Source organism: Petaurus breviceps, unplaced genomic scaffold, assembly GCF_028583685.1.
Source record: "Petaurus breviceps papuanus isolate PSGF00001 unplaced genomic scaffold, PetGlider_PUasm1.0 98, whole genome shotgun sequence".
NCBI lineage: Eukaryota > Metazoa > Chordata > Mammalia > Diprotodontia > Petauridae > Petaurus > Petaurus breviceps.
In genome coordinates this window covers 9,070,367-9,093,840 of record NW_027187460.1, presented here as the reverse complement: position 1 = coordinate 9,093,840, position 23,474 = coordinate 9,070,367, and the positions used below count along the sequence as shown (strand labels likewise).

General features: G+C 39.7%; 1 protein-coding gene across 1 annotated transcript in view; it reads right to left on the bottom strand.

Annotated features, from left to right (window-relative positions):
- The window catches only part of COL22A1 (collagen type XXII alpha 1 chain), a 630,085-nt gene that overhangs the window by 13,028 nt on the left and 593,583 nt on the right, over window positions 1-23,474 (bottom strand). The window contains exons 57-62 of the mRNA XM_069081305.1: window positions 22,513-22,566; window positions 20,452-20,523; window positions 14,730-14,765; window positions 13,089-13,133; window positions 8,556-8,735; window positions 4,963-5,029 (exon numbers count right to left, since the gene is read on the bottom strand). Of these exons, the coding sequence (XP_068937406.1) occupies window positions 4,963-5,029; window positions 8,556-8,735; window positions 13,089-13,133; window positions 14,730-14,765; window positions 20,452-20,523; window positions 22,513-22,566 (454 nt within the window). The remainder of the gene's footprint in view (window positions 1-4,962; window positions 5,030-8,555; window positions 8,736-13,088; window positions 13,134-14,729; window positions 14,766-20,451; window positions 20,524-22,512; window positions 22,567-23,474) is intronic.

The following is a 23,474-nucleotide window of genomic DNA, read 5'->3' as shown; positions in this document are numbered from 1 at the left end:
CACACCAACCTCACATAAGCCTAGTTGCATTCACATTCCAAATTTGCTGCCCTTTCCCCCATGTTAGTCCCTAAGTTGTTAAGCTCGTAAGACCCTCATAAAAACTTTTCAAAATAGGTGGTGGTATTGTTTCCTTTTTGCATATGGGGAAACTGAGGCAGAATCATACAGCTAGTAAGTGAGGGAGACCTGGAACTGACTCTAAGGCCAAGGTCTCTATCCACTATATAACTTAGATTCCTCCTAACATTATCTATATATTCATAAAGGTTTGCAAAATACTCTACATATATTATCTGATTTTATCCTGACTACAACCCTGTGAGGTAGATGATATTATTAGCCCCATTATTATCCCCATTTTACAGATGAGAAAATTGAGGCTTACAGAGGTCAACTGAAACCAATAAACATCTTTTTTTAATTTTTCTTTTATTTTTTGCTTTTTGGAGGGGGGAAGGTAGGGCAACTGGGGTTAAGTGATTTGCCCAAGGTCACACGGCTAGTTCCCATGTTGATGTCAGAGGCTAGACCTGAACTCAGGTCCTCCTGACTACAGGGCCAGTGCTCTATTCACTGTGCCACCTAGCCACCCCTCCAATAAACATCTAAATCAGGATTTGAACTTGGATCTTCTTGATTCCAGGTTTAGCACTCTATTTTCTGTCTCATTTAGCTGTCTTTTTCCTAAACATTGTGGTGTCAGCAATTATATAATGATCTCCTTTCTTTACCAGCAATCCGACAGCAAAGCAAGATTTAAAAGGGAAAGTTTCAGTCTTAACCTCTCTAACACTGGGACTGATTCAATATTTATGTATTTTAGACTCAGAAATTGTTCCAGCTAGAAGACACCTCAGAACTCATTAATTGTTTCATTTACTAAAGGTAGAATTTCCTTGTCTAAGTTCATACAACCTTTAAGGTTAAAGCCTGGACTTAAATTCAGGACTTCTGTCTCAAGGTAAGAATTTTCCCATTAGGGGCAGCCAGGTAGCACAGCGAGTAAGAGCACCAGCCCCAGTGTAGGGCCTGGGGCCCGAATCCCGGCTCAGACACTTAGCATCCACCCAGAAACACCTGGCCATGTAATCTTGAGCAAGTTACTTAACCCCAATTGCTTAGGGGTTGCCAGGTGACACAGTGAGTAAGAACACCAGCCCCAGTGTCGGGATGACCTGGGGATCAAATCTGGGCTCCGATACTTAGCACCACACCCAGAAATAACTGGCTGTGTAACCTTGAGCAAATTACTTAACCCCAATTGCTTTAAAAAAAAAAAAGAATCTTCCCATTATACCCCAAATGCCTCATTCTAACCAGGCTATTATCTAGGCCAATCTCCTTTTTAGTCCAAACGCAATGCTCTTTGTACCCTCCATATTTGGATCCTGAATAAATCCCCTCTTTTATCTATATCTGTACCTTGAAGGTATTTATAGACTTTTCTTCTTGCCCTGCCAAAGGAAGAATTACGGACTATTACTTAAGAGTGTTTTGGGCCACAGAGGGAGGGCAGGTGCATGAGCTGAATGGCAGAATCCTTTGGACATAACTCTTTGTACTTTTCCAGGAGGCCACGCACTGAGAAAGCATCTCGAGGACCTTTTCCGGCTGACCCACATGATTTCAGTCACTGAAATGTTCAAGTGCCCTTGAGTAAGTGTCAATGGTTCCATCAGAACTGCCGAATGTTAAATCTAAAAGGGACCTTGGACGTTAGAATGTTGGAACGTAAAACATTAGAGCTAACAGGAACTTTAGAACAGAAACACATAGAATTCTAGAATTGAAAAGGGACTTAGAATACAGAATGTTACAAGATAGATCACAGAATGTCAGAGACAGAAGAAATCTTACGACACAGACCATTAGAAATTGAAGGGACGGGGCGGCCAGGTAGCACAGCGAGTAAGAGCACCAGCTCCAGTGTTGAGAAGACCTGGAGATCAAATCCCGGGCTCAGATACTTAGCACCCACCCAGAAACACCTGGCCGTGTACCGTGTAACCTTGAGCAAGTTACTTAACCCTGATTGCTTAAAAAAAAAAAGAAAAGAAATTGAAGGGACCTAAGAAAATAGAATATTAGAACTTAGAAAGGAATTTGGGGCTTATCTAGTTTAAACCCCTCATTTTACAGATCAAATGTTGAGGCCTAGAGAAAGGAAAAAATATAACCAAGGCTAGCTAGTGACAAAATTTAGTTGTCCTGACACAGAGGTCATGGCTTTCTCTCTTGCAATGATTTTTATAACTGTGGCTTTTCTGGTCTCTTGTTCATGACTCTTTACTTCTTGTTTGTAATTGGTGTGGACACAGTTCCTCCCCCACCTGATCTGAAAAAAAAATAAGCTTAGTGATTAGCCAATACTCTTATACTAAGGAGACAGACAGATAGTCTCTAGGACTCAGATTAACCCAGTATTCCTAGGTCCTGATTCATGACAATGTCTATTATCCTGCTCTTGTATCCTGTTAACAAGGCCTTTTGAAATAACTAAAACTTCTTGGTTCCTGACCAAGAATATGAATATCTCCTTTTGGCCCTTCTCCAATAACTTATTAATAGGCTACCATTCTCTAGAAGAAGTCTGACTCCCTTCAGCAGCACTCCCAAATTTCAAATTTTTTGTTATTCATCTGCTATATGCAGAATAAGAAAGTTAAAAGGGAGAACAAAGACTATTAGAACTCTAAGGGAGCTTAACACACTTTTATTTCTCTGCATCATTTGATACTTTTGGTCATCTTCTCATCAGTACTCCCTCCTGATTTTTTTATAACACTACTCTTCTTTGATTCTCCCTCCTACCTGTCTAACCAGTCCTTCTCAGTCCTTTTGCTGGATCATCACCCATATCCCATCTGCTAACTTGAAATAAACCCAATGCCCTGTCCTGGGTTATCTTCTTTTCCTCTTTTTTTTCCCAAAATTTTATTTTAGACTAACACCAGAACACAAATACAGAACAGAGAAAAGAAACAAAAACATCATAAATGTAAATATTGGAACTTAAATATAAAGTTAGATAAAAGCATGTTGTATGCATTGTAAAACACAAGAGAGGATTCAAAATATGTAACAATAGATCTTCATTTCAAGAAAGATTATGATACATAATGCTTGTGTTGAGAATTGTTCATCTTTGCTTCCTTGTGAGTTTTCTTTTGTTCTCTGCGGTGCATTTTTTTACTTTGTTCTTTTTTTTCCCTCCCTCCAATCTCCCCCCAGAAGGCTACAATAAAGTTTAGATGTGTTTCTCTATAGTTATACTTCTTTTACTCTTACTTTCTCTCAGAGACCCCACCTAACTCCCATGGGTTCAATTATCATTGCTATGTCAATGACTCCCAGGTCTATATTTCTCTCTCTGAGGAGATTCAGTCTTTCATTACCATCTTCCTATTGGATACCTCCATCCAGATGTCTTATAGGCATCTCAGACTCAAAATGTCCAAAATGGAACTCATTTTCCCCACAAAATTTTCCCTCTTCTTAATGTCCCTCTTTCTGTTGAGTCCAATGCTATCCTTTGAGTCAACTGGGTTCACAACCTCAGTCATTCTCCACTCACCCCACTCACTCATCTTTTATAACCAATCAGTTGCCCAACGATATGGATTCTAACTCCACATGCTCACTGGCATCTATTTCCTTCTTACAGGGCACCACCTATTACAAATCCTCATTACCTCTCCAGTATATTTTTACAAGAAACTTTAATCAGGCTTTCCACCTCTAGTCTATACATCCTCCAATCTGTTCCTTACACTGCTGCCAAAGTCATATTCCTAAAACACAGATCAGACCATGTTATTCTCATGTTCAAGAAGCTCTGATGACTCCCTCTCATTTCTGGGATAAACCGCAAATTTTTCTGTTGGGCTTTCAAAGCCTTTCACTGCCCGACTTTATTCTTCCATTCTTAGATTACTGCACATTATTATCCTTCCTCCTGAGTAAATCCCTAATCAGATTAAAATGTAATTGGGAAATGTTTAACAAAATAAATAAAAATACAATAAAACAGAAATAATACTAATTTGTGACTTTTCTAAGTCCACAAGTGGCCCACAGGGATCTGTTTCTTTTTTTTCTTTTGACACCACTACTCTACATCCCAAGCATTAGCTCTCCCATTTCATGCCTTTGCACAGCTGTCCCCTATGTACAGCACGTGTACATAGCACTGTGCATTTTCTTTTTTTTTTTAAAGCAATCCGGGTTAAGTAACTTGCTCAAGGTTACATGGCCAGTTATTTCTGGGTGTGGTGCTGAGTATCTGAGCCCAGATTTGATCCACGTCATCCCAACACTGGGGCCGGTGCTCTTACTCGCTTAGCCACCTGGTAGCCCCTAAGCAATTGGGGTTAAGTAACTTGCTCAAGGTTACAAGGCCAGGTGTTTCTGGGTGGGTGCTAAGTGTCTGAGCCCGGGATTCGATCTCCAGATCTTCTCAACACTGGAGCCGGTGCTCTTACTCGCTGTGCTACCTGGCCGCCCCACGTGCTCTATTTTCACCTCTGCCTCATATCCCTTCATTCTGCCTTCTGTTCAGTTTTATTTACCTCTGCCTCAGTCAACCTGAATAATCTTGCTAAAGGAAACCTATCCTGATCTCTTAAATTGCTAGTCCAGCCACAATTTACTTTGTATCTTTTTTTTTAAATTTATTTACATGGTACATATTATCCCTTATCTCTCTTAGAGTGCAAGTTCGAGTGCAGGGGGTTTTTGTCTTTGTGCCTTCAGTACCTACCATAATGTCTGACAGTAGATGCTTTATAAATATTTGCTGAATGAACTAATATAACAATGCTATTTTTTAAGATAAGGAAATCGAGACCTAGAAAGGGAAATGTCTTTCTCAAGTAAATGGCAGAATACATACTCAGACTCAAACTCTGGTCTACTGATACCATTTTACTTCCTCCCTAAAACGTGACCATATGCACTTACTTTCAAGTTGTTTCCCTAACTCTTCTTGGATAAGCCTTCGAAGAGTGTCCACTGATGGGGAATCACCCTAGAAGAGAAGAAAGTTGGAGTTATTACTAAAGAAAGATTAACAAATGAGTACCATATACTGGTCAGTCTGCAGAAACTAATAACTACTAAACCTTGTATTTCAGTACCATTTTTGTATCTATGTCATCATTCCATCATTGCTAAATCCCTGTAATGCGTACACCTTCATATGAGAAGAGGAGAACACACAGAGGCTTAGGCACCAAACTTGCAGCCTCACCTCCTTAGAGCTAGTAGGGACCTCAAAGGTCACCCAGTCCCACACCCCTCCTCTTACAGATGAATAAGGAGGCCTGCAGAGTCTAAATGAGTTGTGAAGGGTCACTAAGGTAGAAAAGGACAGAGCCAGGATCATGACTAAACCCCTTTTTTACAATATAACCCAGAAAACTATGCTGGGCATGCAGCTGGGGCTCAGAAAAGCTTTGCTGAATTTCATAGAATGAATACAGAATTCTAAGGTGGTGGAAATGGGAGAGAACTTGAATAATTATTCATTCAATATAGATTTCTTAAGAGCTTAGAGCACTCTGTAGTAGCAAGAGAGATGATACTGATGATAACTAGCATTTATAGAAGGTTTTAAGGTTGGCAAAGCACTTAACAAATATCTTCTTTGATCCTCACAAAAATCATAGGAGGTAGATACTGTGATCATTCCCATTTTACAGATGAGGAAACGCAGCAGACAGAGACTAAGTGATTTGCCCAGAGTCACACAACTAGTAAACATCTGTGGCCAGAACTGAATGCAGGATTTCCTGAGGCAGGATCCTTGTCCTTAGGCAACTCTTAGTCTAGAATATACAGCCATATACTCCCTACTGCTACTCCTGCCAACACTGCTGCTGCTACTACTACTGATAATTGCATGAATACAGCACTTCACCATTTTGCAAAGGGATTTTGCACCCTCATTTGCATCCTTGCTCTCTCATTTGATTACTCCAATAACCCTGTGAGATAGGCAGGGGAGGAAATGTTCCCAAGTCACAGATAAAGAAACTTAGGTCTAGTAAGGGTAAATGACTAGTCCAAGGTCCCACAGTGAGTAAATGGAAGAGGGATGAATTAGAGTTTAGGATTGCTGTGGGTTTTTTTTTTTTTGCCTTTTTGGAGGGCAATTGGGGTTAAGTAACTTTCCCAAGGTTACACTGCTAGTTTTTTTTGTGTGGGTGTTAAGTGTCTGAGGCCAGAACCGAACTCGGGTCCTCCTGACTCCGGGGCCGGTGCTTAACTGCTGTGTCTTTTCTACTAAGAAATATTGATGTACAATAAGAGATTAATCAGTCATTCAACGAAGAACTTTTAAATACTGAGGCCCTTGGCTGGATGTGAAGGTAAGCTTCCTTCCTGGTTTCACTCTGGGTTTTAGTTACTATTCCAGTTCCTCCCACACTGAACTTGCTGGTCACCTACTTACTTAATTTCAACCTTTCTCCTCAAAATAAACCCCCCCCCCCCAAAAAAAAAAACCAGGCCAGAGTTCAGGAAGACATTCAGTCAGCCTGCCTGTCTTTCTTCCCAATATTATGTGCTTTCTCAACTAGATGACCCATTTTGTCCTGTCTGTGTTGTCTGTAACAAAATGATAAGCTTTGAAAGTCCAATTATTTGTAGGATATTTCTCTGGGAGCTTATTTTTTTTTTTCCGAGGGGAAAAGAGAGTGTGTCACCACCTTCTATAAAATAACCATCTTCTGGTCTCCCAACCCAGTTTTCTGAACAGAAAGTCCCTGCTGAGGCCTGCTCCCTGCCTCTAAAATCTGACTGCTGAGATTTTGTTTGTCAATCAAGAGGCCAGTTCTTTGGCTTCCCAGCAGGTATATTGTGATCACTTATGGGATATAAGGCAAGATAAGGGATTGCTGAGCACATATTAAAAGGGGCTTAGGAAAGGCATTGTTTTCACTGCCTTCACCTCAGGATTGTTCCTGAAGCCTGGCATCCCATGCCCTGACACTCATTGTTGCTGGGCCTCCCAGAACATTAAAGCTACCAGGGGGAACCTTGGAGATGCTCTGATCCAACTTCATTTGATAAATGAGGGAAGTGAGATGCACAGAGCTAAAGTGGGAAAAAAGGAAGAAAAGAGCCAAGCCAGCATCAGGACTAGTGATCCAGGCAGATTATATTTGATGATAAAACAATAGTTACCATTCATATAGTTTTTATTTTTAAGGTCTGCAAAAGCACCTTACAAATGTTATCTCATTTTATTGTTCAGTTGTGTCCTGAGGGTTTTCTTGGCAAAGATACTGGAGTGCTTTGTCATTACCTTCTCCAATGTGTTCCAATTTTATAGATGAGGAACTAAGGCAAATGAAGGTCAAATGACTTATCCAGAGTCACATAGCTAGCAAAAATCTGAGGCCAGATTTGAACTCAGTTTTTCTGGACTCCAGGTCCAGCAATCTACCAAGGAACTGAAAAGACTGACTATCCAGTTTAAACAGCTGACTGATCCCAAAGTGCTCCTGTCAAATGGCTTATAAGATGATGTAATGCTCAATCTAGCAGACTACGGTTGGGTCTTTCAAATCAAATATTATATACCATGGCTAAGCACCAGTGCTTCTTACAGCTGAGACGTTCAGAAGATATTACGGAGTCATAGAAACAAAAAGTAAAATGAAATGGTTTGTGTGAAGCACTTTGTAAACCGTAAGTGATATTCAAATGCTACCCTTATTATTATTAATCATTATCACAACTGCTACTATAAACCCCTATTCTATTTGAATTTAAAGCCCTTACAACCTGGCTCCAACCCTCCTTTCCAACTTTATCCCATATTTCTCCTTTTCTTACATTCTTCAATCCAATCAAACTGGACTTCTTACTGGTCCTCACACTTCACACTCTATCTCCTGTATCCATGCCTAGAATGCATTTTCCCCTCGCCCCAACGACTTAAAATTCCTAATTTCCTCCACAATTTAGCTCAAACACCACCTTCTATAAGAGTTTTCTTGACCTTTCCAACAGTCAGTGCCTTCCCCCGCTAAAATGACCATACTTCCTTTAAATTTATATAAACCATATTGTAAAATATGGTTTCCTTCCACCAAATAAAATAGAAATTCATTGAGGATGAGGATTCTTTTATTTCTGTGTCCCCAGTGCCTAGCACACTACTGGGTACCAGCTGGCTGACTGAGTAAATGACTACAACTATAGGCCTCTTTAACACAGTAATGATCCCAGGTTTAATAGCAGGAAGTGTTCTTGAAATCTCCTTGTCCCATTCCCATCTTTTGACAGATGAGAAAACAGAAGTAAGGAGGTAAATCCACTTGACAAGGCCATTCAGGTATGCAGCAACAGAATTGGGATTCAAACCCAGTTCTCTTGATTCTGAATCTAGAGCTCTACCCACTTTATTACCCTACTCCTGCTGCTAAAAACAAAGGTAACTAAGAATGTGAGGGGTTTGCTGAGCTGGAGAAAAGGCTGTCAAAAAGGAATAAAATTTGAGACTGAGTAGGGTGCTTCATCCAGTGCTGATTTCCTACTACTCTTACCCTTGCTCCAGGAAATCCTGGCTGTCCTGGTGGTCCAGGAGGCCCAGCAGGTCCACTCTCTCCTGGAGGTCCATGAGGGCCCATCAATCCTGTGTGGCCTTTATGACCGGGTAATCCTGGCTCTCCAGGTTGACCCTTCTGTCCTTGGGTCCCCTTCTCCCCTTTGACTCCAGGATCTCCCTAGAGGAAGGAGATAGCACATACATATAAAAATGAGTATATAGTATGCTCAGTCAGAACCATTATGTCCAAAGCCTAGAGGATGTGCCCCGCTCTGTTCCAAGACTCCTCACAGCTTGAGAGGCCATAGAAAGTGCAGTATTTATGTTAATAGATCCCACTAGCTAGAGCCAGCTGTGGCAGACTTCTAGAAATAGCAGAGGAGTTTCTTAATCAAATTGAATTTTCTTCTTAGTGCTAGATATGACTGTAATGTCCACAAAAGCTTCAAGAATATTGGAACTAAAAGGATCCTTAGAATACAGGATGGTGAAACAGAGAATGTTAGAGAGAGATGGAAGCCTCAAAGAAGAAGAAAAAATGTTAGACCTAGAAAGGGTCTTAGATCATGGAACGTTAAAAATAGAAAATGTAAAAAAGAGAATGGAACCTAGGATGTAAAGCAGAGAATGTTAGACCTAGAAGAGCCATTAGAATATAGAATGTTGATATGGAGAATAATGGCCAAATAGATGGTAAAGTAGATAGAGTGTAGGGCTTGGAGTCAGGAAGACTCAATTCCTGAATTCAAATCTGGCCTCATACACTTTCTGTGTGACCCTGGGCAAGTCATTTTACACTGTTTGCCTCAGTTTCCTCATCTGTAAAAAGAGCTGAAGAAGGAAATTGCAAACCACTCTGATGCCTTTGCCAAGAAAAGTCCAAATGAAGTCACAAAGAGTCACACATTGATTGAACAAAAAATAAGAACGTGAAGAATAATAATTGTAACTCCTGTCTTAAAATCCATTGATAGGGAGTTTGATATGTCTCCTTATTGGCAGAGATGAAGGCTCTGCCCTAACTGAGGGGTGGGGTGGAGCTGGTGAGAGGAGAGAGCTTCTGTTCTCAGCCAGTCCTCTTTGGGGATTATTCAAGGAGGAGTTCCCCCTTTCAGGACTCATCAAACTTCATGTCTTCTTTGAGGGTAAAGTTATTTTGGGTTCTCCTGGCTTCCAGCTTCAAGAAAGAAGATAGAAGAGCCCAAACCCGTTTCTGGTTGCTAAAGGAAAGGACATCTCCACACATCTGTATGGCCAGCTTGCTACTCGAGAAATTTTGGAGAGTTTGCTCCAGGGAAAAGTCAAGGATTCTTTCTCTTAGTTGAACTGAATTATTTCTCTCCCAACGGGAGAGCTCCTTCATTCTATGTTGTCTGATACAAAATCTCCTTCTCTGATTTCTGTTTTACTACAATTTGGATAGATGGATTTCTTTACTATTCCCTGTGTGTTCACCATGGAACTGATATTAACTGGAGAAGAGATCTTGCATATAGAACTTGGGGTCTTTCCTTCACCCCCGAATGACAATATTATCAGAACGTAGATGGAGCTCATTCCTATCTAGTAGAATGATAATATTTAAGGAAGCAGATATCTATACTTTAGCCTTTCTGAGCAGGCCCCAATCTGTTTCCCCTCATGACAGGAATGAAAGTTTCCCTTGGAGAGGGATGGCAGAAGAGGATGTTTAGAGATGTCTATTTTGCCTCCCTTCAGGTCACACACAACAACAGGCCTCACAACACCTGTAGCCTCACTATAAAGCATGGGGCCTACTCCCCTTTCCTTACATAACAACAACAATAATAACTAGCATTTATAAAACGCTTTAAAGTTTGAAAAGAACATTTTATCTTTACCACAACACTGGGAGGTGTAATTATCACTAGGGCCCTTAAAATATAAATGTTGGAACGAGAAAGGCTTTAGACCATAGAATACTGAAATACAAAATGTTGGAGACAGAAAGGACCTTTAGAACACAGAATGTTAAAGACAAAGGAATCATAGTCATTTTATATTTTGAACTAAAATCATGCAGTCAATTAGTTGTGGAACTGGGATTAGGATTCCCCCCACCCTCCCACCCCAACCCCCTATCTTCTGACTCTGACTGATTCTTTGACTCCATAACTACTGCTTTCTCCACAATATCAAATGGTTCCTATAGCAAAGGGCTCCTAGAATAAGAAAATTTCAGAGTCTAAAGGGAACTCAGAGGTCGTTTAGTCCAGTTCTGAAATATGAGAATCACTCTTACTCACCAGGAAGCCCAGACTCTGTTAGAACACTTCTCATCACAGGGGGCTCACCACCTTTAGTTGCAATCAATTTCATTGCTGGCTGGCCTTAATTATAAGGAATTTCTTTCTTATACTGAACAGAAATCTCTATCCCTCTAACTTTCTAGTTCTTACTATTTACAGCCACACAGAATAAATCCAATCCCTGTTCTACATGCCAGACTTTTAGACATTTGAAAACAGTGGTTATGCACCTTTTAAAATATAGGATCATAGATTAGAGTTGAAAGGAAACTTAGAAGTCATCCAGCTCCCTCATTTTACAAATGAGTAAACTGAGTCTCAGAGAGATTAACTGATTCACCCAAGGTCACACAGATGGTAAGAAAGAAAGGATGTGGATCTAGGCACTGACTCCAAATCCAAGGCTCTCTCCATCAGAACATGTTGTTCTTTCCCACCTAGATCCTTTAAATGACCCTCACACTAAAAGGTCTTCAGGCCCTCTCATCAGTCCTGGTTGCCCTCCTTTGGCTGGGGCTAATGGGTTACACAGGAATTTCCATATGGAGACCCAGTCTCTGCTTCCTTTTGACACAGTGGAAGAAGCTGCCACGTCACTCTTAGAACTTGCAAAGGAAGCTGAGATACATCCCCTTGTGGGGGCCATGACAACAAGGGGAACTGGAGGCTGCCTTTCTGAGTGGTTGTATAACAAGGAACACATGCGGGGGTGTCAAGGCAGACTGGATATATATTTTCACTGTGAGGAGAAGCAGCTTTCATGGGTGTTAAAACACACACACACACACACATATAACCAACTTTACTGCAAAAATCCTCCCCCCCCCACTCCCTTTCAGGCAAATGTAAAGAAAATCTTATTAAATCTTGGTGCTGCCAACATTCATTATGGAAAAATCTGTTCCCTCTTCATATCCAATGACAAACCCAGCACTGGGCAAACGCCATGCCATGCATGTTTTCATGTCTGAAACTTTTCAAATGAAAATAGACAAATTTAGATGAGAACATTTGAAATGGAAGGGATGTTAAGATGTTGGATATTAGAATTTATCTTAAAGGTACCTTAAAACACAGAATTTTCAGCCTAGAAAGGCTTCAGTCTCCTTAGTTTACATATGAGGGAAATGATACCCAGACTGGAGATGTGAATCAACGAAGATCAAATAGTAAATGAATGGGAGAACTAGTATTAGAACCAAGATATCCTGATTCACAGAAAAGAGAGAAAAATGAATGGAAAGAAGGAAGAAAGGAAAGAAAGGAGGGAGGATGGAAAGAAGAAAGGGAGAGAGGAAGGGTGAGGCAAGGGAAGAATGGAGAGGAAGGAAGAAAGTGAAGGAGTGAGGGAGCAAAGGAGGGAAGGGTGACAGGAATGGAGGGAAAGAAAGGAAGAAAGGAGGAGAAAAGGGAGGAAAGGAGGGAGCAGGACAAAAGACAAAATGTAAGAAGTCTTTCTATTTTTTAACTAAAAATAATATATTAAGCTTTATCTAAGGGAGGGAGAGAGACAAAGTGAGGGAAAGAGAGAGGGGGAGATTAAAGGAAAGAAGGAAGAAAAGACATAGCATTTATTAAGTGCCTGCTATGTATGAGGCACGAAGTACTTTACAAATATTATCTCATTAGATCTTCATAACAACCCTGGGAGGTAGGTGCTATTATTGTCCCCATTTTACAGTTGAGGAAACTGAGGTAGAGAAAGTTAAAGTGACTTGCCTAGGGTCACAGAGCTAATCAGTTTCTAAGGCTGTATGTGAACTCAGGTCTTCTTGACTCCACACTCAATCCACTGTGACATTTAGCTATTTAGTCCAGCATTCATTCAACTTCACATGGATTCTTTTCTTTGCCATCAATCACCTTTATGTTTATCATTTCAGTGGTTTCTTTTTCAATAACTAACCAAGAGAAAAACCCCAAGAAAATTTATGGATCCATTAAGAAAAGAAAAATCAATATTTCCTTTGCTGATCAGTTATTTTCTAGACTGGGATAAGCTACAAAGATGTGTGTGATCTATGCAATAACAATAACCCACATTTATGAAGGCCTTTGTGGTTTGCAAAACACTTTTTTCACAACAACCCTGTGAACTAGGTAGAACAAGAAGTATTGTGCCCATTTTACAGATGAGAAATTGAGGTTTAGAAAGATAAAGTCACTTGCCCAGGGTTGCAAAGCTACTGTGCAGCAGATCTGGTTCTGAAACTTAGATCTTCTGATTTCAACTTAAGAGAGATTGAATTTCTTCTACATACCCTTTCTCCTTTAGCACCTTGTTCTCCTGGTTTCCCTGAGGCACCCTGTGGAAGAGAACAATGGTGAACACAGAAACATGAACCTGGAACATGATGTTTTCCACATATAACTAGGGAGCCAGAAGCAATAAGATCATGCAATGTGAAAATAAGGGACGAGGCTCTGGACTCAGTGGCTCAGGAGAAACAATAAGAAGATGTATTAGAGTATTTGTTTCCTTTTGAAAGAGTGGATAATGTTTACCTGAAAAGCTTAAACTAGCATCAATAATAATAACACCTAATTATATGCTTTAGAATAAGAAAGCACTTTACATACAATGACCCGTTCAATGTTCCCAATATCCCACGAAACAGTCAAAGCAGGCACTATTATTGCCATTTATTGACAGACTAAGTATAACAAACCCAGCCCTGGGCAAACACCATGCCATGCATGTTTTCATGTCTGAAATTTCTCAAATGAAAATAGACAAATTTAGATTAGAACATCTGAAATGGAAGCAATATTAAGATATTGGATATTAGAACAGGAAGTTATCTTAAAACACCGAATTTTCAACTTGAAAAGACTTCAGTCTCCTTATTTTACATAAGGGAAATGATACCCAGATTAGGGATGTGAATCAACCAAGGTCAAATAGCAAATGAATGGGAGGACTAAGGATTGATGGACTCAGGAAAGATGTTCCAAGCTATCAGTCCCCAAAGTGTGATATTTGTGTCCAAAGCAATCCATTGGGGTGTGCAAAGTAAATGTAAGAAGACATTTCATTTATTTTTTAACTAAAAAGAATATATTCAGCTTTATAAATATTTAATATACAGATTGGCACTGGTTCCATCATTTCAAGCCATATGTTAGATGGCTATGTATGGCATAAGGAAGAGCAGGGGACCCCGATTCACAGTGGCACCTTCACTGATTTGTTCCATTTCAGTGTATGGAGATGTGGCTTTATGAATTATATGACCTATTTCTCATTAAACTAATCCTCACAAAACAGACAAGTGGTCTAAACAGCTTCCTACAAAACAACCACAACAACAGCAGACTGGACACTAAAGAGAATATTAAGAATAAGAGCACGAAGGAACAATATGAAAATGGCAGAGCTGACATTTCTGCTTCTAGTGCAAGCTCTCTGCCAGTTGTGCAGAAAAAAAAATTAAGATTACTTGAAATATGGCCCGCCATTCACCACTGTTAATTATGAAACTCACCCTGAGAGAAGGCCTTGAGATAAGAATATGAAGCCATTATAATTAGAAAGGCAATTAAAAACCAAACTATTGTTGAAAAAGATGTTGTGTATTACCTATAAAAAAATCTCATATCTCAAAATGCAATTCTTGATTCATTTTCAAGAACAACTAATTGATAACAAGAAAGATGTAAATTTATAAGATAAATTTCAATAATAATAACATTTTGCCATAATTGGTGGATGGGATGCATCCTTAGGTGCTTTCCTAGAACTCTCTGCTCTGCTCTAGAAGAATGAGGTATTGCATGGATGATGGTGATCCTTAAAACTTGTCTGGCTATACAGTTTACAAAGCATTTTATAGTATACAAAGTCCTTTCAAATCCACTTTATCATTTGATCAATAAAGAATTAAAAGATGCTGAGTACTTGCCTCTTTTCCTGGGATCCCTTTTTCTCCTTGTTCTCCCTGTGAAACATTAACAATTTATTAAGTAATGCATGGTACCCATATATTAACCAACTAGCCAATCTGCCACCCGGCAAGTACATGTTAAGCATCATTGGCTATCCCAAACAATCAAAAAAAATTTATTTGTGGGATTTTTTTTTTTCCGGAGGGGGGAATGCAGGCCAACTGGAGTTAAGTGACTTGCCCAAGGTCAAACAGCTAGTGTGTCAAGTGTCTGAGGTGGGATTTGAACTCATGTCTTCCTGACTCCAGGGCTGGTGCTCTATTCTCTGTGCTACCTACCGTGTTTCCCCGATAATAAGACCGATCCCGAAAATAAGTCCTCCCCTTACTGTGTAAGATTCCTCTAAAACAAGCCCTCCCCCGAAAATAAGCCCTATTGAGATTGCTACTGTAGTGAAGGTGATCCCCTGCGCTACACACTACATTACGGTACCCTCTGTATGCACCATCCCCCCTCCCCCCCCGTGAAACGCACACCGCGCTCCGAGCTGCATCCAGTCAGAGCTGCAGCAGTGAGCGCGTCATCCTGTTCTTTATTGAATTCATTATTGAATAAAGGTACATTTTTTGTTCACATTTACCTGTTTATTAAAATTGCTGTCAATGTTCATTAAAATAAGCCCTCCCCTGAAAATAAGCCCTCTGGTGTTTTTCTGTCCAAAAAAAATAATAAGACAGTGTCTTATTATCGGGGAAACACGGTAGCTGCCCCCAACAAATATTTATTAAGCACCTACTGTGTGTCAGGTCCCCCTCTGGGTGCTGGGTATATAAATACCAAAGAGGTAGTCCCTCCCCACTAGATGCTTGCATTCTAAGGTCTATATTCTCACTTGCAAACTATTCCAAGTTTAAGGGGATTGAGGAAGGGAGGGAGGAAGAAACCAGAAAAAGTAATTCCTTACATTTGTACAGAGGTGCTTCACAGTTTAGAAAGTCTTTTTATAAATATGACCTCGCTTGATCTTCATAACAATCCTGTGAGCTAGGCAAGTTTTATCCTTTTTATAAGTAATAATAGAAATTTGTTAGCTCTTCTCACAATGACTCCCTGAAGCAGGTATAATTAGTATTACTATTCCCACTTTACAAATAAGAAATCTGAAGTTCAAGAGAGGTATTCATCCAAGGTTACACAGCTAGCAAGTGCTGAATATGAGATTCAAACCTAGTACTCAGCCGGCTCCAAGTCTGCTGTTCTTTCCACTGCTGAATGCTTTTCAGAGGAGGTTCAAAGTGTCTGGTACCATAAAATTTCAAGTTTCAAAGGTATCATCTAGCAATTCTTCAAATGTGATCTGAAGGATGGGGGCGAGGAGTTGGGGTGGTGGTGACGGTCTCTGAGATCCCTTTAAGAGTTCTGTGAGGCCAAAACTATTTTCATAATAATACCAAGATGTTACTTGCCTATTCTAATTACATATTTGTCTGAGGCCAGATTTTCTTAATGCATTTCAACCAAGACAACTTATCACAACAGAAGAGATCAGAATAAAACTGTCTTCCATTAAACCATACATTAGAGAAAATTACAAAAACGTGCAAAATATTGCCACTCTTCTCACTATTCTTTAAATTTGGAAAATAAAATTATTTTCATAAAATGTTATTATTTTAACATGTAATAGGTTTTTTTATTATTTTAAAATGGTTAATAAACATATCTTCAAAATGATTAATTTTAAGTTTTAATACAGCAAATATTAATAGATGTAGCCTATATAAACAAAAGCTCTTTGGGGACCCTCGATCATTTTTGAGAACATAAAGGGGTTCTGAAACTAAAAGGTTTAAGAAATGGTGATCTAGTCCAATCCCCTTAATTTTATAGCTAAGGAAACTAAAGACCAGAGAGGGAAAGTGATTTTCCCAGAATCACAGATATGGTTCATATATCAAAGCAGTGACTGATGCCAAATCAGAAGCCTGATTTTCTCTATGGCCTAAGTTTGGTGTTCTATTTACTTTACCAGGCTTTGAAAGATCAACTCTGCCTTCCAGGAGCATCTTTTTAACCTTCATCTATTTAAAGGGACAAGAAATACACTGACCAATTTGGGCACCAAACAACTAAGACTGTATAATAAAGAGGTAAATTGTGTGATAAGACTACTAGTGCTGTAGTATTTAGAAGATGGGAGATAAGCATTTGGGAAGCAATTTATTCATTCAGGCAGACGTTTATTTCTTACCATGGGAACTCCCTTTGCATGCCCAGATTATGCCAACACTGAGCCTGTTGCCTTAAATAGAAGTTATCAGAATAGATCTTCCTTATTGATTACCAATGGGCACACTCCACCCCCTTCTTGTCTTCTTACTTCCATCTTACTCCTATCTACATCTCAGAATAAGAGAGAGCTGATGGAATCCTTGAATGCTTAATTAAAAAAAATATTTATAAGACCAAAGAGGAAATGGCCCTACAGACTGTCTAGTCCTGTTCCTTACAGACCTTAACAACAAGGCCCAGAGAAGGGAGGGTTTTTCGATTTGGTTTTGGTTTTAAACCCAGGATCCCAAAGCTAGCTAGTTAAGAAAACAGACTTTGAGACCTCTTCTGATTCTGCCCAGAGCACACTGGGCCTTGCTTGTTTCATTATACTATACTGTACTGACTCTCCAATGATATAGAGCAAATAATATGGTGATATTTAGAAATTATTATTCTACTCAGTCATAGATAGAGTACCTTTGCTTCCCATGTGACTATCAATAACTGAGGTGACACTAGTTAGTGATTTCCCAGAATGCCAATTTGTGAATACAGAAACATACTTTTGACACTTAACAGTAGAAGGGAACATAGACATATTAAAACTGATTAGGACCTGAGGACATAGGTGGTTAGAACAAAGAAGATAGAAAGTTCAAACAAAAAAGACAGAATGTTAGAACTAGAAGATGCTTTAGAACACAAAATGTTGGAATGCAGAGAATAACATTAGAATCGAGAACATAAGATGTTAGAACTGGGAAACACCATAGAAGATAATACTAAAATATAGAACATACAAAAATTAGAACAAAGAACACATAATGTCAGAACTGGAAAAACCTTAGAATACAAAATTTTAGAATAAAGAACATAAAAAATTAGAACAAAGAACATAGTATGTCAAAACTGGGAGGTATCTTATAATGTAGATCAGTAGAACAAGGAACATAGAATTTTCAAACAACAACCCAGAATGTTAGAATCAGAAAATGACAGAACACAGAATATTATGACACAAACATAAAATATTTAATAGTAAAAAAAGCAAAGTACATAGAATGTTAGAGCTGGAAGGAGCAGTAGAAGTTCAAAACTTTGATTCGACAGATTAAGAAAACACAAGCTCTGAAAGTTGAAGTGATTTACCTAGGAAATCGCTAGTGACAACACTGAGGTTCACCAAGTCATGGAGTTAATAATAATACTAATAGCTAACATTTATATTGGGCAGGTAGGTGGCACAGTGGATAGATTGCTGGGCCTAAAGTCAAACCAGACCCATTTTCCTGAGTTCAAACCTGGTTTCAGACACTTCCTAGCTGTGTGACCCTAGCAAGTCACTTAACCCTGCTTGCCTCAGTTTCCTCATTGGTAAAATAAGCTGGAGAAGCAAATGTCAAGTCACTCCAGTATCTTTGCCAAGAAAACCCCAAATGGGGTCACAAAGAGTTGGACAAGACTGAACAACAACTTACTATGAGTCAGGTACTATGCTAAGTAAGCACTTTACAATTTTTACCTCATTTGATCCTCACAACTCTGAGAAGTTGGTGTTGTTGTTTATTCTCATAGAATAGTAGATCTTACTAATAGTATTATGTGTGTGTGGGCACACATATAAATTAAGAGGATGTTCTAGTGTGCTGTGCTCAAAGATTCAGAACATGTCCTGCTTTGTAAATTGAAGCAGAGATTCAATCACAGAATACAGTCCCCTCTTCCTTCTGGTTAATGATAGTGACAATAATATTAGCTCACATTTATTTAACCTTTTAAAGGTTTAAAAGTGCTTCCCCCACAACAACTTGTGAGATAGGTGGTTGCTGTCTGTCCTTTTTGTTTTCAAAGAGGACCGATGACATCAGGAGGTAATGTCCTGACTTGCTTGTGAATTGCATTTAAGTGAGGCAGAATTACCCAAAGTCTCAGCCTCGTTCTCTCTTTCTGAGTCATCAAAGTTCAATGACAAGACAAAAGTCAGAATGACTGGCAATGGTCAGAGAAGCAGAAGATGACCTTGGTGGCTTCCACATCTGACCAAACTTTAAGTGATCCATATCAGCTGTTTCAGCCGTCTTCATGGCCATTGGAATAAATGTTCTCATCAACACATTCCGCCTCGAGAAGTCTTCATATGCTTAGGATAGACACCCCCCGCCCCCAACTCACCAATGGGTTTGAGGTCTGTTGTTTACCCTCGACCTGTCTTAGCTGTCTGCTGAGACAGTTTACTGGGGTGGTCCACTGTGCACGCTACAACTGTCATAGGTGAGAATTGGGTGACAGAGGGACATGAAAGATAAATGAGCAGCCCCCACACCAGAGGTGCGAGTCCCCCTTTAACATGAGGTAGGTAATGCCAATATTATTGCCTCTGTTTTACAGATGAAGAGACTGTTACCAGAAAAGTTAAGTGACTTGTCCAAGGCCACAAAGCCATGAAGTAATAAAGTGGGACTCAAACTTTTCTTTTTTGCTCTAAGGAGTGTTCTTTACTCAAATATAAATGGGCTGCTAAATCATACATATGGATCCCTGTAGGCTTCATACTGACTTAGAAAATGACAAACTGACATTATGTTTTATTATATTTTTATTTAAATTTGATGAATATTTCCCAATTATCTTTTAATTTGGCTTGGGCTGCCCTTGCAAGTGTTGCTGGTCTCACATGACATGTTTGACATCTCTGCTTTACCCTACACGTCAGTGTTTCTCTTGTGTCCTGTCCTTTCCCTCTCCTACACTCTCATTTGTCCCAGAATTAATGTGAATAATGCTCTCCTTATATTAGCTCATATTTCTATATCACTTTGTAGTTTATTTTTTCTCATAAAAACTCTATGAGGTGAATAGTACAAGCATTATCCCCATTTTACAGGTAACGAACCTTAAACTGGCCCTATGGCTGTATTCCATGGACACGGCAGAGCTAATACATCTGAGTCCAGGTCTACTGCTCTCTCAAGCTCCACCTACTTCTTCCCTTTGAGGACCCAAAGTGCTGAGAAACCACTTCTGACTCAGTTTCTAAGTGGCAGAGACAGGGATAGGAGTGTGATGAATTATTCTGAATTTCCTAGCAGCAAAGTCTAGAGTCATGGATTAATTTTAGAATATCTGACTTTTCGCCCTCTTAACCTACCCCCAAAATGACAATAGTTACTTTCATTTTCTGAGCCTTGGGCAAAATGCTTAACCTTCTATCTTTTAGTTGCTTCATCTATAAAATGAGGGGGTTTGCCTGGATGATCTCTAAGATCACTTTCAATCCTAAAGACCTAGTAACCTCTGAGCAAATACCTGCTCCTTTCTACCTGAAGAGAGGGCACTGTGTGATTCCTGGAGCTAGCTAATGAGAAATGGAACCTGGGCAGAAAATGAAGCCTTTAGACTAGATGAGGGTACCTTCCTGGTCAAGGTTGAAAAATTATGATTCCCACTAGAGAGCTCTCTGCTTACCTGAGGTCCTCGAGGTCCCTGGAATCCTGGAAGTCCTGGGCTGCCATTATCTCCTTTGTTTCCTTTCTGCCCCTGCAAACACAAATAAGCAACAACAAAACAACAAAAACCTCAATCAGTCCTAGGCATAATCTTTCCCTTCATGTTTGTTCTGCTAGGAGTGCCAAGAAAACCAAAGGCACTAAGTATACGGTGAGATGGAGAAAGAGAGTATCATTAAATTGAATTTAACAGACATTAAATCCTTATTGTATGTACTCTGCTGAGTGCCAGGGATGTATGTACTTTACCCAAAATACAGTCCCTGCCTTTACGTAATCTATAGTCTAGAAGGGCTGTACTAAAGTTTACCTGAGCACACAGATAATTATAATACATAATAATACACAGTAGTTCATTAGAGAAATGCCAAACAGAAAAGGGTATCCTTTTGTGTCATGGGATCACAGATATAGTTCTGGAAAGGATGTGAGAAGCCATCTTGTCCAACATTCTCATTTCAAAGATGAGGAACCTGAGGCTCACAGTTTAGAGGCAAAGTCACATGAATGGTAAGCAATAGAGGTAAGTTTTGAACTCGGGGCTTCTGACTCCAAAACCAGTGTTTGTTACAACCTGCATCCTTTCAGGATAGATCTTTTTAAAAATATAGAATGCAAATTTATTTCTAAAATATTATGAAATAGATAAGTACATTATTATAGGGACTATCACATCACAAAATGGTGAGAATCAGTGGAGGAAAAAAACAATTTAAAGAAAAAAAGCTTAGTAAGAAACTCTAATCAAATTTATCTTGAGGACAGTGAAGGTGAAAATGGAAACAGGACAACAAACTGTTGAAATGTGGGAAAGATCTACAAATTGTTTTTAATAACAAATTCTTTTTAACAGTATAGATTTAACTTTGCGAAAAAGCCAAAAGTCATCCAGAAACAATCCTGATGGATCTATGGCAGATGGACAGGGAGCAGAGAGAGGGAGAGAGAGAGGTGGAGTGGTGGTGGGAGAGAATAGCATTTTGGATAAAAATGGTGTATGACTATAAATAAAGGAGGCTGACTTTCCCCAGTGGTCCCTGACTGGCTTTGAAGACCTTTTTTATATAGGTCCAGAAATGCTGTAAAAAAAACAGCAGCATTATTGGAACACACACATTTACATAGCTCTCTTCCGCCTGATAACTTGTTGGAAATCATCAAATCACAGAATACAATAATTCTGAAAGAGAATTGTTGCTCAGGTAGGCAGTAGACTGGATGGCCTCTGAGGGTACTTCTAATGTTTTGTTTAAAAAAGAAAGAGTGTGTGTGTGTGTGTGTGTGTGTGTGTGTGTGTGTGTGTGCGTGTGTGTGTGTGTGCATGCGTGTATGCTTGCATCCACCCATCCATCCACCAATAGTATTGATACTCCTAACCCAATTAGAAAATCTAATGTTTGAAGGTGGGAATGGACTGTGTTCTGCCATCAGAGATACATTAGCAATCCACAATAATAGTTGGGTTCTTACTTCTGAAGCCTCCTTGGAAAGCTCTCCTTGGAAGGCTATTTAGGCTATGTTTTATCCTGACCATTCCCAGAAGCCCTCAGTAGACTTCTTTTCCTGGCATTTCTCTCCACTGCCAGTGGCTGAACACCAAGTCTTTCTACTCTTTCCTCCATTCATCTGAAGATTCCCATTTGTTCTGCTTCCCACTGGGAGGCTGTCTGTTTGCAGTGCCCATAAATACATCTTGAGATGATAGACAGACTCATTACTCCCTCTGCCTGAGGTAATGTGCAATCAGTCCAATTACCCCCTTCTGGTTTCCTCAGCTATGGAACAATGTGCCTTTTCTTGGGGCCACGTGAGATAAATCTGATGCTCTGGTGGCAAGAGGAATTGAGTCTTCCCCTTCTTCCAGTGGCAGCCTATGGAGTTACTGTGGAGGGTGCATACAGATGAATGGGACCTAGCCCACTTCTCGTGAAGTAGGGAAACAAAAGCAATGGGCTGCAGCTGGCTGGGATCTGGAAAGTTACTTAATCCTTCCTTTACTTGGCATTCGACAGGTACTTACTGGGTTACCTGGTTGGCCAGGGTCTCCAGGAGAGCCGGGAGATCCATTTTTACCCTGTAGGGAGAAAAATATAGGTAAGAATGCCACCACTCTATTCTACCACAGTGACACCAATCCCTTCCATTCAGTTTTCTATCCTTTTTTCTTATGCAAAATAAGGGGTAGGGAAAATATTTAGATCACTATTTCATCTTACTGAAATGAATGTTTATTTTTATTTTATTTCTTATGTGCATATCCTTTAGACTATAAATCATTATATTATCCTATTGCAATTAATGAATGTGCTTTATTTCTTCAGTGCAATATCCCTTATGCTCCTCAAGAACTGGGATTGTCTTTTATCTTTCTTCAAATTACCAGCACTGAGCACAATGTCTAGCACATGCTGTTACAGTAGCTTTTTAGTTGGGTCTGACTCTTTGTGACCCCAGCTGAGGTTTTCTTTGCAGAGATACTGGGGTGGTTTGTCATTTCCTTCTCCAGGTCATTTTACAGATGAGAAAACTGAGGCAAACTGGGTTAAGTGACTTGTCCAGGGCCACATGGCTATGAAATGTCAGAGGGATATCTCAGGACAATGAATCTTCCTTACTCCAAGCCTGGTAGTCTCTCCATTGCACCACCTAGCTGCCCCATATGTGCTGTCTGGTACACAGTGGGAGCTTAATAAATGTTTATTGACTGCCTGGTAAACTCTAGAACTTATTTCCTTTCATATTAAATGGGGGTTTAAGAAGGTTTACTAAAAGCCAAGAGACATAAGGACCTCAAACCACTGGGAACCCCTGGCGTAGAGGAAAAATAACTCTTAGAATCAAGATGACCTAGGCTCCAATCCTAGTCATGATACATATTACTTAGCTGTATGACCCTAGGCAAGTCCCTTACCCTCTTAGTGCCTCAGGTAACTTTTCAAGCTGATGTAGAACAGTTACTGACTTGCACTGGTAGGAAGTTTC